The sequence below is a fragment of the Hevea brasiliensis genome, chromosome 13 (genome assembly GCF_030052815.1).
Source record: "Hevea brasiliensis isolate MT/VB/25A 57/8 chromosome 13, ASM3005281v1, whole genome shotgun sequence".
Taxonomy (NCBI): Eukaryota; Viridiplantae; Streptophyta; class Magnoliopsida; order Malpighiales; family Euphorbiaceae; genus Hevea; species Hevea brasiliensis.
Window position 1 is genome coordinate 89,392,183 of NC_079505.1, and position 17,323 is coordinate 89,409,505.

The following is a 17,323-nucleotide window of genomic DNA, read 5'->3' on the forward strand; positions in this document are numbered from 1 at the left end:
ATATTAGGGAGGCTAGGGCCCCAACCTTGGCTGAGGGTCTGCTCCTGATTTTATCACGTTCGTTTTCATTTTCTCATCCTCTATGCATCATTTAATGTTGCTGCGTCTCTACACTGTTCCATCGCCTTCAGTTAGGAATTCACCTTTTAATTAATTGGGCCGGCTATGTTAGATATTGCTATTAAAGCTATTATTAAATTTTTTTAAAAAATATATTAATTAAATAATATTAAAAATATTTAATATATTTTAATTATAAAAATTTTAAAATAATTAAATAATTTTTATTAATATTTTAAAAATAATAATTTTTAAAAATTTTATTTTTTCTTTTTACTTTTTAACGTAACTTAAAATTTCTTTTGTTATGAAAGAAAAAGTAAAATTACCAAATAATACTAAATTAATAATTGAAGACATATTATCCATTTAGCAAACTTAGGTTCGGATCTAACTCCCCCCAACCTCTTTTTTAAAAAAAATATGATTTTGTGGACAAGCTGCAATTGCAAGTGCGCCCCACTATGTGAAAGGTTGGTTGAACTCGCAGTCAATATTTAATTGCTCTTACAACTGGCACGACAGAATGCCCTTTTTTTTTTAGAAAAAAAATTAACTTTCCTAAATGTAGAATATAGTAATTTTAAAAACGATTTTAGTACTTTTACATTAAAAAAATACTATTAAATATTAATTTTTTTCTTTTAAATAAATTCTAATTTTTGTGTTTTTATTTAAAATAAATTTAGATTTATCATATATGTATTCATTTTTAAATTTTATTTTTAATATTCGAGTCTTATTATCCCATTATTAAGAGTCATGTTTATAATATTTGATTTTTTTTAATTTAAAATATAATATATAATTATTGACTTTATTAATAAGATAATATAATAAAATATTCAATGAAACTAATAAAGGGCTTATACGAAAAAAAATAAGAAGTTGAGTTTTAATTTATTTTATTTCACTTTTAAATTTAATTTATGAATTTAAAAATAATTATAAATTAATAAATTTATTTACTTTTAGAGTTTAAACAAGAGAACCTCCAGCTTCATTCATTAATTATGGTATGGCAATTTGGCTAGTAGAGCTTTGTTTGAAGGCGGAGAAGAAAAGTCTAAAGCAATGCGAGGACCAATGCTTGTGAAGCAGCTTTTAGGAAGCAAGCTTAATTGCAGGTGCGGGTACAGGTACAACAGGAGTAGTTGGACAAGTTTCAAGAAAAGCATAAATACTATAGGGAGCTCAGTTCAAGAGTGCAAGTAGCTATTTTCCGTTGAGAATTAAGCAGCAATGGAGAGCGAGTTAGAGAGTATGAGAGAATATTTTAAGAGTGGAAAGACTAGAAGTGTTTCTTGGAGGCTGTCTCAGCTTAAAGGGTTGCTCTTGTTTATCAAGGAAAAAGAAGCAGAAATCTTTGAAGCTCTAAAGAAAGATTTAGGAAAGCATCCTGTTGAAGCTTTTAGGGATGAGGTTTGCCTATGCTAATTAGTTTTTTTCTTCTTGTTAATTGAAGTGCAACCAGCTTCAAGCCCAGCTAAGCTCTTCTCCAAAAGAACATGAGAAATATGGAATTTCTAGTGCATTATAATCAAAATTATTTTGTAATTTGATAGTCTAAATAATGTTTAAAGTACTTTTTGCAGGTGGGGACTTTAATAAAATCCATAAATTTTGCATTGAAAGGTTTGAAAAATTGGATGTCAAGCGAAAAGGTAATTCTTTTTGGTTTCTTTAGCAGCTTATTGTTTTTCTCTTTTTGTGTTTGTGTGTAACAAACTAACTATAGTTATTGATTAACTATTAGAAAATCTGTTAATGCATGTACAAGTTCATGAACTGTTTTAATAATAATAATAATAATAATACTATAAGCCTGCAATGTTTGATGTTGATTGATAGGTCAAGCTCCCAAAAATTGCAGTCTTGTCATCAGCAAAGTTGGTTCCTCAGCCTCTTGGCCTTGTCCTCATTATATCATCCTGGAATTTTCCTTTAGGTATGTGGATTGTTAATTTATACATATAAGCTATTACTACTGTGCTTAACGCCCAGACTTAACCTAGTGGTGGGTGCTCTCTCAACTGAGCAAGATATCAAGTTCAAGTTCTTTTCTCCCTCCTTTGTTTGAAAAAAAAAAATGCTCATTGATATGAAAAAATTCCTAGTATTTTGTTACAAAATGCAGGACTGTCCTTGGAGCCACTTATAGGAGCAATAGCAGCAGGAAACACAATGGTTTTGAAACCTTCAGAAATGGCTCCTGCTTGTTCTTCTCTTCTAGCAAATGTTATGACCACTTACCTGGACACTAAAGCTATTAAGGTCATCCAAGGAGGACCATCCATTGGTGAACAACTCCTGCAGCAGAAATGGGACAAAATTTTCTTCACAGGTACTCGCACTAACCTCCCAAATAAGGAACACACCAATCCATGAATCATTTATACATAATCCGGGGAGGTTGGTGTTACTAATTCTTCTTCTCCTGCTTTAAGGTAGCGCCCTTGTGGGACGGATAGTTATGTCTGCTGCTGTGAAGCATCTAACACCAGTTGTTCTTGAGTTGGGTGGGAAATGCCCTGCTGTTGTTGATTCCTTTTCATCTTCTTGGGACAAACAGGTAATATTTCATCTTTCTTCGATTGATTAATTCACTATTTATGATTCTGACAAAAACAATCAACTCAATTCTCTACAGATCATCATCTAAAATAGAGAGAACTTTGCATTGCGGCAAGCTGCTCTTTTAGTAGTTAATTATGTTTTTTCCTCTGTTGTTTAATCTCAAGGTGGCTGTAAATCGAATTGCTGTCTCAAAATTTGGGAACTGTGCTGGCCAAGCATGCATAGCAATTGATTATATCCTTGTGGAAAAGAAATTTGCTTCCAATTTGGTATGGGTGTGGAAAATATGTACCAATTGATATATCTATATTCCTTTTCTCTGAAAATGGTCTCTGCTATGTGTTCAGGTGGAACTAATGAAGGCTTCCATCAAAAACATGTTTGGGGATAACCCCAGAGAATCAAATACCATTGCAAGGATTATTAACAAACATCATTTCTTGAGATTGAAGAACCTTCTAAGCGATTTGGCAGTCCAAAAATCTGTTGTCTATGGTGGTTCAATGGATGAAGAGAATCTGTAAATAATACGCTGCACTCTCTTAAATTAAATTTTATAAATTGTTCTTCTTCTTTCTGTTTAATTTGCCAATTAACAAATCTTTGGTTTGTTTAAGGTATAATTAACATTCTTTCAGGTTTATTGAGCCAACAATCTTGCTAGATCCTCCCCTTCAATCAGAAATAATGACAGATGAGATCTTTGGTCCATTGCTTCCCATAATTACAGTAAGATGAATGTTAATCACCATTTAGTATCCTTAAAATCTTGGCATTCTGCGAAGAGTTCTATCTTTCTATATGTTCTTTAAACAATGCAAGTTTTTAACTCACAGTGAACATCTGCTTGACAGTTAGACATGGTTGAAGACAGCATAGAATTCATAAATTCAAAGCCTAAAGCTCTTGCAATTTATGCCTTCACCAAAAATGAACAGTTTAAGAGAAGAATAGAGGCAGAAACATCATCAGGAAGCTTGGTATTCAACGATGCAGTTATTCAAGTATTTCATCAATAACTTATTTTCTTTTCCATTTCTATTCCTTGATTGAAATTTGAAGGGACCCAGTTGCTTCTGAGATGAAACTCAAAACTACATTTGCTTTGGCAGTATGCAGTTGATACCTTGCCATTTGGAGGAATTGGTGAAAGTGGGATTGGCAGATACCATGGGAAATTCTCATTTGATACGTTTACACACCACAAGGCAGTGACGACAAGAAGCTTCCTGACTGATTTCTGGTTCAGATTTCCTCCATGGAATGGTCAGAAGTTGATGCTTTTCGAAACAGTTTACAACTTTGATTATCTTGGAATTCTACTTGTCATTCTTGGGTTGAAGAGGTGTAAAAGGAACTTGGATGTCATCTAGCAATTTTCTTGCGTGTTTTGTGTATAAAAAGTTGTTCACTCTCAACCACTGCAGCTTGTGTGATAATAAATGAATGGAAAAGGATAGTTCCATGATGAAATCTTCAATTTCAGCTCCCATATAACAATTTCTGAACTCCATTTATTGCTGATAAGAGAGTGGGGCTGTGCACCGTCATTGCTTTGATTTAGTTCTAGTTTTTCACTAAGAACATAACTGAAATTGTGCAAAAATCGACCTAAAATTATACCGAATTGAGAATCAAATTTATACATATATTTTTTTATTATTTTTTAGATACATTATATACCTTTAATATAATTATATATACATAATTATGAATGAAATGCAACTTAATATTATATTTTATTTTTTTATATTTTTTTAATAATTTTAGTTATAAATACATTAAATTATCTTATAATTCTTAATTATATTGTACTATTACACTATATATATATATATATATATATATATATATATATATATATATATATATATATATATATTTGTTAATTCATAATTATATTTATATCTTATTATTAAATATTACATAATAAATAATTAAAATGTATATTATATGATTTAGTATTATATTATATAATATACTTGATTCTAAATTATATATTCATCTTATAGTTAAAAATTATATAATTTAAAAATAGTTAAAAAATATATTATATGATATAGTATGAGTTTTTAAGGAAATAATTATATAAAATTTTTGTAAAAATTGAGAATCAAATCAAAATTAAAGAATCGAAAATCGTATCGAAACCAAAACAGTAAAGAATAATTAGAATCATATCAAAATTTTGATTCAGTTTTAATTCTTAAATAAACTCTAAACCGAACCGAACAAAAAAAGCACGCCTTTATAAGATGAGTGCTAACAACACTTTCTCATACACTCTTTAAATATTTTATTTTATTATTATTCAAATTTCATGCTATATAATCTGAAACTTATTAATTTTAAGGTTAAGTATATTATTCATTTTTAAATTTTGTTAATTATGAATATATTTATAATTTTTAACTCTTTTATTTGTTGTATAGACTGAAGAGTAATGGGCTGGTAGTTTTTATTGGGCTGATGGTTTAAATGGGTTAATCATTTAAATGGGCCGGTAGTTATTAATTTTTTTATATATTTTTAATTATATTATTTATAAATTAAATATTAAATATAAATTATTTTTATATTGAATATATAATTATTTATAACAAGTTTATAAAATTCAAGTTAATAATTCTAAGTTATGTTTAGTAACATATTAAATTAAATATATAACAAAATTAAAAATTATAATGAAATAAAAAATTAAATTATTATTTTAATATTATATTTGATTAAAAATAAATTTAATATTTTAATGATAAATTTTATTTATGTGCCGATCAATAAAATAAAACTAAGCAATGAAATAAATAATATTTTTTTATATTTTTATATGTTATGTAATTGATATTATTTGAGTTAACTTTATAATGTTTATATAATTTATTTTTATGACTTTTTTTGTTTATACGTATAAATAAATTTTTTATTTATACGTATAATTTTTTTGAAAATTATAATTATTTTGTGTTGAAATATTTAATTAATAAATGAGGATAATTCAACATATCACTTTTTCATCTTATACTAAAATATTTAATTAATAAATAAAAGTAGTATAATAACTTTTTGATATGAAAAGCTTGTTAAACTTATAAGTGATAATTTCAAAAAGGTAAATCCCAACACAAGAAGCTTTTAAACTAGGGCAAATGAACTATACAAGAAAAGTGGAAAGGTACCGGAGTGGCATTTAGTGGCATTTCAGGGCTATGAGGTCCTGAGTTTGGGCTTTAATCATATCCAATTATACCAAAAAAAAAAAAAAAAAAAGGAAATACAAAGTAGAATAATCTACAATGGAAAATTGCAAAAAACAATAATGTGTTTCCCAATATTCCTATCAGAGAAGGAGAACAAAGCCTTGCCAACAAGCAAAAAGTGTTTAAGGCTCTAGATTTCCTTAAGAAAAGGAGCCACAATGAAAACTCTAATCCGACAATAAATGGTCAAGTAAAATGGGGTACATCAAATTGAAATGTTCTCTCCAAACTCTATTACTCCATCCTGCAAGTTGACCGCTGAGCAAAATAGACATATCTCAAACATGTTTGGACTGTTTTCCCTCTAGAGTCTAGACAAAAGATTTCCCACATCCAAGGATACTTCTCAACACTACTGCAGGCTTTAGAACAATGTTGACTAGTTCTATAAATGAACTGAGAAAAGACCATGATGCCTAAGCTTGTTGGGAAAGCCATGACATTTTCATCCACAAGGGCCGGCCTAATATGGCATTTCCATGAATAGAAAGGTAAGCAGCATTTAACCTGGCATTCAAATTCAAAGAACCAAAATAATTAGCCAATAAACAGAAATATATAGGACCTGATCACAATACAAAGCTAAAATTGGGCAAGCAGCAGGAGCCAAGGGATCATAAAGTTCCTCCCTTTGTTCTACAACTGGAACAGAAACATTCATATCCTGGACACCATCAACCTAAAATTGGGCAAGCCAATTATAAAGTTTTTTTTTTTAAATGATCAATTCAGTTCACCAAGCATTTCTCTTCCCCGACAGCATTAAAAAACAGTGGTTACAAAACATGCTATGAAAACATGAACATTCATGTAGCCGAGTCCATATTCGCTACTTTCCAAGGGCGAGTAAATACCCTAACAGAGTTTTCTATTCACAAGAACTACAAAAAGAACAAGAAAAGGATCAACAAAAAGGTCAGGCATTTTCAACATATTGTTCACCCCTTCCTATATTTTCTTCATGCTTGAAAAACATTTAATGAGACCTCTCTTCCTTAAGCTCAGAACCTATATACCAGCTAAATAGATCTAAATTTCATTAACATTCCTGCTGACAGTACAAAAACTTCTTATCTTTGTAGACATATCTTCGTGGTTATTTTGAGATGTATTATACTACCAGTATTAGGAAATTAACCACTTTTTCTTTGAAAGGAAGAGAAGAACTGAAGAACAAGAGTGGCATATCATGGCAGATGTTTAGCTGTATACAATGCTCTTTTTCAGGAATGACAATTTTTAAACAGCCACAGGGCTAAAGGACCAAATTTACTCTTGAAGGTTGCCACAATTTTCATACCAGTAAAACACTAAGTCAGACAGTAATTTTTGTAACAAATGTTAAGATACTCACTGGTTGAGGATACTGTTGACAACCAGCATATGCATGCACCATATGCATATAATGATGGATCTTGAGTTGCCCCATAACCATAGACATTATAACCTTGTCCATAACCATAATAGGCACTCCACTGATCTACTTGCTGACCCTAACCACCCGTTGCATCCTACAGTAAGTCAATACATATATTACCAAGGCTACTATAAAATAGAGTAATAATTGAGAATAGAAAATTATTTCACAATACTCCATATTTTCCATATATCACTCCAACATGAACTGTATCTTCACCTTCGTCAAGGCATTTATTTATATGAAAATTTTAAATCGTAGTTTCTGACTTTGAAATGAAGCATCACATTATGAGTCGTGCAGATAAAAGAAACTATTTTCATGAGGCAGATCAAAATGGATATACCTGTTTCCTGCCCCAAGAAATGCGCACCGGCTGTTGACCAATCAAATGCCCCTGCATCCTTTGTATGGTTTCTTCAGCAGATGCCCTGTATTAACAAATATGGTAGAGGTCAGAAATATAACACAACATAACAGAATAAAAGTACATGAAAACCATAAGTATAATGTATTATAAAATAGTGGCTAGCTCCTATTTGACTATCTCCACAAGAATATTGTCTGTCTGCCTCCATCCCTGGTATTTATGATGCTCCTTTTCTCTGACTGGTAAGAGAGATATAGTACCCATATGACAATGCGGAAAAGAGAAATAACCATGAGCCAGACTTCTAATTGAATACCAAATGCCTAAACATAAATAAAAAAAAAAGAAAGAAAAACACTATAAATGCATGTATAAGCCATTACAAAAGAACAAGAATAAGAAGAAGAAAATTGCTATTTATTGTGGAACATAAGGCAACCTAGTTCCAAATTGTACAAAACCACATCCTCTGCGTACAGGTGTCTTGACATATACAATCTCCTCGAACTGCATAAATATTTGTCTCAGTTCCTGTTCTGTGGCGTTAGGATCCAAGTTACCAACAAAGATCTGCAACAAGAAAAGAAAGTAAGAGAATTGGACTAAGATAACAAATTCCTTGAAGACCTAACATGGCTAACTTACGGTGGTGTTAGTGATGTCACTATCAGCTGGAACCACATGGACTGGTGTAGTGTATGCTGGAACTGGATATAAGGCTACAGCAAAAAATTGATCGATGTTAATATCCCACATTAGTTTGAGATAGAGGTAACGTGCCCCTTATTAAGCCTAAGGCAATCCTCTCCCTTGAACTAGCTTTTGAGGATGAGTTAGGTCTAACTCATTTTCTTAAAATAGTATCAGAGATAATGTGGGGCCTCCCATAAATGTTTCACGCTCCAGGTGTTCGGATCCAGGCATGAGGGGGGTGTGTTAATATCCCACATTGGTTTGAGAAAGGGGTAATGTGCCCCTTATTAAGCCTTAGGCACTTCTCCCCCTTGAGCTAGCTTTTGGGGGTGAGTCATGCCTCATTTTCTTAAGAATCGATAAGCAAATCTAGTTTGAGAACCAATTGAAGAATCACAGTTAGGCACTTGAATGCTGAACCATCCCTTTTGAAAGGCAAGATATAAAAATGAAGAAGAATTTAGTCATTGCTCATTGGCAATTAGAAGTCCTATAATATACAGTCTTAAATGTAAAATTAATCCTATTTTGCTTCCTTTTAGTTGCATAAGTTCTTGAGTTCCTAGATTTCTGATAACAGCTGTGTTTAGTAACTCAGCACTTCCCCCAATACTCACAACAAACTAAGACTAAATTGTATCATTTCAAATAGTGAAAGCAATAACAGGTCAACCAGCAACATATCTTTCCAAAAACTCTCCAAATATCAAAATAAATAGTTAAGTAAGATAGCTAAGGTGCTAAGGACATTATAATTTGAACTCAGGAAGAACTACTTGCTGCATACAGAAAGCTAATTTTCTAATATAATTGAAAAACCAAATATGACCTTTTGCTGCCGCATATTGCTGTTGATAACCAATGGCCTTCTTTGGTGTTGCTGCACTAATACGCATTGGCCTGGTTGACCAATAAATACCATTCATTTCAGTCATAGCACGGTTTCTTTCATTCTCATCACCAAGTTTAACAAACCCATATCCCTTGGAACGTCCAGCACTTGGATCAGTCACAACCTTGGCACCTCTAACTGATGGATAATTAGCTTGAAATGTCTCTTGCAAGAGATAATCTGTAACATCAAGTGCTAAGTCCCCAACAAAAGTAGAATGCTCAGGCCCAGCATCAGGGAGTCTCTCCCCAATGCCAAAGGAAGCCCAATTCAGCCTGAATGTTTGTTCAGTTTCAGGCATTTGTGTCCCATTGTACATCTGTAAAATCCTTTTTGCCGTTGCATGAGAAACAAACTCCACAAACCCATAACCTTTAGGCTGGCCAGTGATCTTGTTGAGTATTATTTTAATTGAAACTACCTGTACTGAGTAGAAAGGATTTTAGAGTATCAATGCATGGAGCATGAGAACTAAAAGCTTGCTTGAAAAACTAACTACTTCATCAAAGTTGTACACCCATTAATATCTGAGACCAATCGAAATCTTAATTCAAAGCAGGCTGGTGGTATTTCAGGCAGTGTTATATTCATATTTGTTATGCATTTTCCACTATCTCCACCAGTCATTCTTATCAGACAGTATGCAATGCAACTGAAAAACCTATTAATAATTAGAAATTTTTAAAGCTAAAATTTAAAATCACAAGAAAAAAAGCCCATCTAGTTTAAACAAATACGTTATATTGGTTCTGGTTATTTGCTCTTTAACAAAGTGATTTGCTTCACAATTTAGAAACAGCAAAAATATGGAGTTTTGTACAAGGGTGGAAATTAATTGAGGAAACTTGCTAACTGGTCCTTATTTTTTGCAGTTCCCAATGGATTTCACACAAGTTTGATTACTTCTGAAAACTCGTCTTGTGCATTAGTGTCCCTTGTGTAGGAGGTTTTCCCTCTGCATAGGAGTTTTACTCCATCATTAAGTAATTCTTTCGTTCATGGGTTGGTCACCCCTTCATCCTATTTTGTGTAATTCAGTTTCTTTCCATAATTTTCTACAAAAAAAAAAATCCCATAACATTTTTTCAATCCTAAGCGAAAGAAATCTGTACTAAGTTTCAAGCACAAGCAGTCCTATTTAGAGTTGTCTTTTACCTAATAAAGACGAGAACTTTCCAATTCACGAAACAAAAACTGAACTCTACAAAGATAGCATTCAAAATTCAAGTAATTTATTGTGATCCCCTCTCAAATATGCATATAAAGGAACAACCCAGTGACCTGCCCTTGCATAGGACGAGTAATCTCTAGAAAATAAAACATCAAAACAGCTGAAACTGAAATCCTCTGAACCATTAAATAGTAATACACGCACAAGCATCCACACATAAATGTGAAGCAATATATAAATACAACACACGCATATATACACATACATAGGATTAGATACTAGATAGAGGGAAAGAGAAGAACCTCGCCAGTGTAAGCGAAGCAGGAACTGAGGTAGTTTTCTCAACCCAATACCGTAAATCGCCAATCCAAAGGGTTCTGACTTCTTCTAAAGTGGCGGGTTGATGATACCCTCCTTGGGTCATTGCTGTTGACGCTGCCATTAACGGTTAGCTCCTTAAGGCCCCACCTGTCCATGTTGATGCTTTGCTATGAACTGCCTGTGGATGTTTTATTTTATGTGGTACCGCTGGTTTTTTCTTGCTTAATTTCGCCCTGTTTCCTAATTTTTGGATAAATTAACTTATAAATTTCAATTTAAATTTAATTTAGTTAAGAATCAAAATTTATAAATTAAAATTTTTTAAATTTATTAAATAATACACTTTTAATCACCCAAGGAAGTCATGTTGGAAAAATTATAGTGTATAATTATAACCTACAAGACAAGTTAGTTCATAAATTATCACAGGCTGCTACTGTATAATTGCCAAAGATAGAAACTCCATGCATGGAACGGTGGGAAAGGTGCGTTTAATCAGCATCCCGAGGCCCGCTTTCTTCGTTGCGCCGTTGATTGATACGCACAAAACCGCAAATCTCCTGGGACTAAAAAATCCAAAATTTTCACTTTTTTCTCTTGATAGTTGATTTTCTCTCTACAGTATTGCAGAACAATAATGGCGGTTCCAGCTGCACTTGCTATCGTCCCTATTGGGATTCTCTTCTTTGTCTCTGGCCTCATTGTCAATCTTATCCAGGTTAAATAAAACCCATTTGCTTCTCTTTCTATTTTGTTTACTTTGAGCTTCTTTTTCTATGGAATTCCTTTACACTTTTCCATTTCTAAAAGAAATTAGAGATCAAAGAAAATGTTAATTGGAAGTCACATATCCGTATGCATCCATTAGCTAGAATCAATGAAACTGGGATCATTGGAAGGGAAATGAAAATGCAGTTACTGATCATTGATTGGAATTGATCGACTACGCGTTCCTTGATGTGATAAATGTTAAATCCATAATTCACTGAGAAAGACTGCAGCTATAAACTGAGTTGCTAGGATTCTGAATGTATTTGTTATGATTCGCTCATTGCTGCAAATTAAATTGCCCTTTCTTTTTCAAAATGATGGTTTAAAGATGGAAACTCGTAATTTCGGGTGGCCTGAGGCCCTTAGCTTGCTTACAGTTTTTAAGTTGCTAATTGTTTAGGGTCTTATAATTCAATTCATTAAGCAGGTGTTTTTTGATACCCAACGAAAAATTGCCCTTTGCCCATTTGTTTAATAATTTTCTTTGTTACTTGGGATGCTAATTTTACATAAACCAGGATCTTTCACTACGATACTGAATTTTCCTATTGATATAAACGGCACAATTTGCCATCGCCACCCAAATTGGGAAATTAGAAGATGAAGAGAAAAGAAGACACTTCTGTGATTTTCATTAAACGTTGTCAATGGATGCCTTTCTATTGGTTAAAGGAAGAAGGGTATCTTTCAAGTCATGTCTTTGTACTTTGCAGGCAGTTCTCTTCATCATTGTTCGGCCATTATCAAAGTGTATGTATAGAAGGATTAATAAAATAGTTGCAGAACTGCTGTGGTTGGAGCTCATATGGCTCGTTGATTGGTGGGCTTGTCTGAAGGTGCTTATATTTTCTTTTCCTTAAGTCCCCTCATTAGTTTGTTACTAATGTTTGTGTTCACAAAAATTTCTCTCATTCCAGTTAGCATTTGTTTGTGAATTAATCATATAAATTAAAAAATGTTTTTTTTCCTTTTATCTGCCATGACCACATAAGAGGGCACCTTCTCCCACTAAATTCGCCAATCTACTTTTTTTTTTTTTTTTTTAATTCTCCTTCTTCATTTCCTGCTCAAATCCAAGGGAGACTTCTTATATTTATAATCTTTCTGCAGTCTGCACGGCAGTTTAATATGGGGGTATACCATCCAACTGTTCTGAAACTTGAATTATCTAACATTTTTAGCCATGCCTCATCATATATTTCTTTTTAGTAGCACACTAAGCATGCCTTCTGATTTGGCTGTAAATGAGCTGTCCTTTTGGTGGTGAACTAGTTAGATCTTCTCAATGCAGATTGAAGTGTATGCAGATGATGAAACTTTTGAATTAATGGGTAAGCTGGAAAGTATTCGATGATTGAGACCTTGACTTATTATTATTATTTCACCCTTTTCTCCCAGGGTGAACTTAAGATGTAATCCTTGTCCATTTGACATGTTTAGAATTTTCTTTTATTTGGGAAAATTCCAGGTAAAGAGCATGCACTTGTGATTTGCAATCACAGGAGCGACATTGATTGGCTTGTCGGATGGATCTTAGCTCAGTTGCTGGTTTTTGTATTGTAACAAATAGATGAAACTTATGCAATTTTGTGCATATGCTTTAACTTTTGCCCTTGTCAATATCTTTCCAAAGTTTGGTTGGGCCTAAATCTATATGTTCTATCTCTTTCTACCCATATTTGGACCTTCGACCCCTAATTAAGAATGTCTAAATTTTACTGTAATCATCTATATCAAGGCAAAAGAAAACTGGATCTCATTTTGTGGAGAAAGTTTTCACCTTCTGTTCTTGAGGACTCAAATTTTCCAATAAACTTTTGCTTCGCATCTTTGGATTAATTTAGTTTCAAATAAAATGATCCAATTTATAGACGTTCATCAACCCTGACCTTTTATTAGACAAGAAAAAGTTGTTTTTTGATCTGATGCTATTCCTGGCACTGAATAAGTTCTCTCTTTTTCCCCTGAAATTTTCAAATGGATGACAACCTTTTAGCCATAGTTTGGCTTCAAGACACTTGTAAATCTACAGTGAATATATTATATATAATTAACAGAGCTGCGCGTGGATGCCTTCATTGTCACGATTGTATTTGTTTTACATGCCTCATTTAATTATTCTTTAGTAATCAATTTATGAATATTTGATTTTCATTGCATGCTTCGTTGTGTGCTCCCTTTGCCTTTCTCATTGAATATTATTGACGTTATAACAGCGCTCAGGTTGTCTTGGTAGTGCACTAGCTGTCATGAAGAAACAAGCAAAAATGCTCACTGTGAGTTTTCAATCTTACCAGTGTTCTTCTCTTCTCGTTTAATGCAATGAGTTGATTTCCTGAATTTAAAACCATCGGAATTTCTCACTTGCTGAAGTCTGGTCATGTGTCATTTCCTCTTTCATTTTCTATTACAAGTTACAGGTTGGATTTTAGTACTTTTGGATGAGGATGTTAGTTACAAATATGTTCGATGCAGATCATAGGTTGGTCAATGTGGTTTTCTGATTTTCTGTTTCTGGAAAGAAGCTGGGCAAAGGATGAAACAACATTGAAGGTATCCTTTGTTGGAATTGATATCAAAAGCATTTCATGCAATTAATTTTGTTATTTGTGAGTGTATCTTATAGATTCAGCACTGCAGTCAGGTTTTAAGCGGCTAGCAGATTTTCCTATTCCTTTTTGGTTGGCTCTTTTTGTGGAAGGAACTCGCTTTATAGAAGCAAAGCTTCAAGCAGCCCAAGAGTTTGCTGCTTCAAGGGGCTTGCCTGTTCCTAGAAATGTATTGCTTCCTCGCACCAAGGTGAATTGAGTCGATAACTTCTTTAATGGTGAACCCTTTTTCCATTTTAAAGTTCCTGAGCTAGTGTGGTCCAATTTGAATTTATTCAGTATCTTCCTTCAGAAATCTAGACAATTGAAAAGTTGGCAAGAGCTTTGTTTTTCTTAAATGGAGAGACCATACGTTTATCAAGCTAGAAGCTTATGTAATCTATAGCCAATATGTGCAATGCTTAAGAAATTATTTTCACCATCCTATTGTGGATTGATATTTTTAAAGGATCATTTTTTAGTTTTTAGCTAAAGTATCTACCTATGGAATTGTTCTACTTTGCTTTCAGGGTTTTGTATCAGCAGTAGCTCATACGCGCTCATTTATTCCAGCAATTTATGATTGCACAGTGGCTGTTCACAAAAATCAGCCTGCACCTACAATGCTAAGGATATTCAGAGGACAATCTTCTGTGGTAAGACAATTGATTTGAACCTTAATAAAATAACTATATTATCATTTGTAGCAAGGACTTGGCTTAAATTTTATGGTAATAGTATTCAGCACAGGCACCATGTCTTATATCCTGTGGTCATTTCATGCTGGATCTAACAGGATACCATCTTTGCATCTCTTCTACGTGACGCTCTTTAATTATGATATCAGCTAATTGTTGCCCCTTTCTTACAGATATTTCTGCAAGTCAAATGACATTCGATGCTGGAACTTCCAGAAACTGCTGATGGCATTTCACAATGGTGCAAAGATGTATTTGTGACTAAGGTATGTGCATTACTGTAAAATGTATTTTTTTTTTTTTACTATATTTAATGTGGAGAAAGGTTTTGTGCTGAATGGATATGTGCTTTTTTTAAGGGCAGTTTAAATTTGCTTAGCTCAGATTACTAATTCCTCTCAGAAGTAATCCATTCCGGGTAGTCTGCCATGCTTTGTCATTTGGAGGCTGTTGAAAAATCAATCAGCGCAATTTTCTTTGTGCATGCTTTATGTTCTGCATCATTCCCTGTATTCCCATGCCACCAAATAGACATAGCAGGAGACTTCCATTTCCACAAATGATGTTCAATTTTCATTTTCCACCTACCAGGATGCCATGTTGGAGAAATATGTTACTACGGGCACCTTCAGTGATCGAAAGCATCAAGACATTGGTCGACCAAAAAAATCTTTGTTTGTAAGAAAATGCTATAATAATGCGATTTCAAATGAAAAGGATGTTGTTTTTGGATTCTTAGATTTTTAACCCCTGGATTTGGATTTAGGCAAAATCCATTGTTAGGATTTGAGTTAAATTGATTTAGAAAATTTGGAGGGTAAAAATTGATGAATTTCAAATAATTTTTGACCCTGATTTCAAATCCAACCCAATTATTTTTTTATCTTAAATTTATGAAATTCAACATTTAAATTTAAAATTCAGTATTTAAAATTATAAATTATAAATCTAAATTCATGAATCCAAAAGCAACATACAGTTATTTTTGTCCTACTGTTCTTATCTATATCTTCTTTTTCTTCATTCTATTTATTTTAACGGGTTGTAACCTTCTGGTCAGTTCTCCTTATCTATAGCATTGCCAGGTTATTCCAATGGCTGTCATTCCTTGGCTCGTGGGAAATCATTTCATTTGCAGTCACTCTCTTGGTCCTTGTTACAATTGTTATGCAAATTCTGATTCAATCATCTGAGTCAGAGCGTTCTACTCCCCCACCCAAACTCACATTTCCTGATCAAACGAAGGAGAGGCTTATTCTGAAATAAGCCCAATTCCTGGACAGTCACATTCTTAGGTTGCTTGGAAAATGCAGGGCAGTTTTGTTTGCTTTCAATTGGCAGAGGTTAGTTATGCCCTTTATTTGTTCCTTGGAGATCCACATCTACCTCATATTGTAGAAAACTTCTGTGCATATTGATTCATTTTTTCATTTTCTGTTTTGATGGTTCTCATTTGAGCTGCTGTGTCCAGGGTATTTATTGGAAATTGATTCTGGTATTTTAAAATCTGTCTTTTTTTTTTCTCCTGCAGCATTGCAAGCCTGAAAAAAAGACACATAAAATTACCTTTTATTTTACCTAACTAAGAGAGAGAAAGAGTGAGATGTTTAGGAAATTATACAAATAGCTATTGTATTTAAAGAGATAAGAGTAAAATTATAAAAAAAAAAAATTAATACTCATTGATCTTTTAAAAATAATAGATAATTATAGACAAAGTAAATTTAAAAAACTAATTTATAAAAGAAGACGAAGGGAATATATACTCAATAGAACAGGAAATTAAATTTGAATTCTTTGTTAGCAAGAATTAAGGGGACGAATGAAGAAAATGAAAAAAAGAAAATCAGTGAAATTAAATGAATTGATGATTTGTGTTTATTTATTAATGAATAGATTTATTTCGTGGATGGGCAATTAAGCTACTGTACTGTGTGAACTTAAAAGTACTGTGGTTAGAATCAATGGATTCCATGCTTAGAGGGCTGAGGTGCAAAAGCCCTGTAATTGATGAGTTTTGTGGTATAAGTAGGCGATCCGCCGATATTTGTTTCTCACTTCTTGAATTTGATTAATTAGAAAATTTTCAATTCATGGTATTCGTTCATATAATACAATAAAAACTGATTTTTGGTAATGGATTCGCAAATTATTCGCTAATAAAATATAAATAGCAACAGACCAACAATGAATTCATCACTAAAAATATTTAGTAATACTAATTTCGTCACTAACTCATAGCTAATTGAGAAACAAATTTTTAGCAAACAAATTTTATAGGTCGCTAAAGATATCAGTAATGGATCTATTAGAATTTTAATCGGTCGCTAAAAGATATATTCTTTTAGTGTTATTGTAACAACCCAAAATTTTTAAATTATAAATAAAATGAAAAAGAAATATTATGTTATTAATATTATAGGATTTATTTGAATTGATTTTAAAATAAAGAAAAATAATAATAATAAATAAATTAATAATAAATAATTTAATTAAAGTTAATTTATT

At 32.5% G+C, this 17,323-nt stretch overlaps 2 protein-coding genes and 1 pseudogene across 3 annotated transcripts; 2 read left to right on the forward strand and 1 right to left on the reverse strand.

Annotated features, from left to right (window-relative positions):
• The first annotated feature begins 1,116 nt into the window (after window positions 1-1,116).
• Window positions 1,117-4,145, forward strand: LOC110633798 (aldehyde dehydrogenase family 3 member F1). 2 transcript variants are annotated; one of them, XM_021782567.2, is made up of 10 exons: window positions 1,117-1,482; window positions 1,656-1,724; window positions 1,912-2,008; window positions 2,198-2,404; window positions 2,508-2,632; window positions 2,802-2,906; window positions 2,985-3,157; window positions 3,276-3,366; window positions 3,492-3,641; window positions 3,750-4,145. In XM_021782567.2, exons 1-10 carry the CDS (start codon window positions 1,303-1,305, stop codon window positions 4,008-4,010), a joined length of 1,458 nt encoding a protein of 485 aa, XP_021638259.2. In that variant the 5' UTR covers window positions 1,117-1,302; the 3' UTR covers window positions 4,011-4,145. The 2 variants fall into 2 exon arrangements, with proteins under 2 accessions (XP_021638259.2, XP_057988795.1); XM_058132812.1 differs by having other exon boundaries at window positions 1,340-1,545.
• A 1,771-nt stretch (window positions 4,146-5,916) lies between these two features.
• On the reverse strand, window positions 5,917-11,100 carry LOC110633840 (polyadenylate-binding protein RBP47B'-like; annotated as a pseudogene).
• An 81-nt stretch (window positions 11,101-11,181) lies between these two features.
• LOC110633862 (1-acyl-sn-glycerol-3-phosphate acyltransferase 3) lies at window positions 11,182-16,321 on the forward strand. Its single transcript, XM_058132813.1, is given in 11 exon segments — window positions 11,182-11,476; window positions 12,243-12,365; window positions 12,821-12,860; window positions 12,998-13,077; window positions 13,746-13,805; window positions 14,005-14,082; window positions 14,170-14,328; window positions 14,648-14,773; window positions 14,989-15,081; window positions 15,407-15,492; window positions 15,856-16,321. Coding segments are annotated over 11 exon segments (1,152 nt in total). The 5' UTR covers window positions 11,182-11,395; the 3' UTR covers window positions 16,082-16,321.
• Window positions 16,322-17,323: the final 1,002 nt, after the last annotated feature.

Bases quoted from the DNA above. Each gene is read 5' to 3' on its own strand.
- LOC110633798 (XM_021782567.2), top strand. From the start codon at position 1,303: ATGGAGAGCGAGTTAGAGAGTATGAGAGAATATTTTAAGAGTGGAAAG. The intron at 2,633-2,801 runs GTAATATTTCAT...TTTAATCTCAAG, and splicing joins CATCTTCTTGGGACAAACAG to GTGGCTGTAAATCGAATTGC. The intron at 3,158-3,275 runs GTAAATAATACG...ACATTCTTTCAG, and splicing joins TCAATGGATGAAGAGAATCT to GTTTATTGAGCCAACAATCT.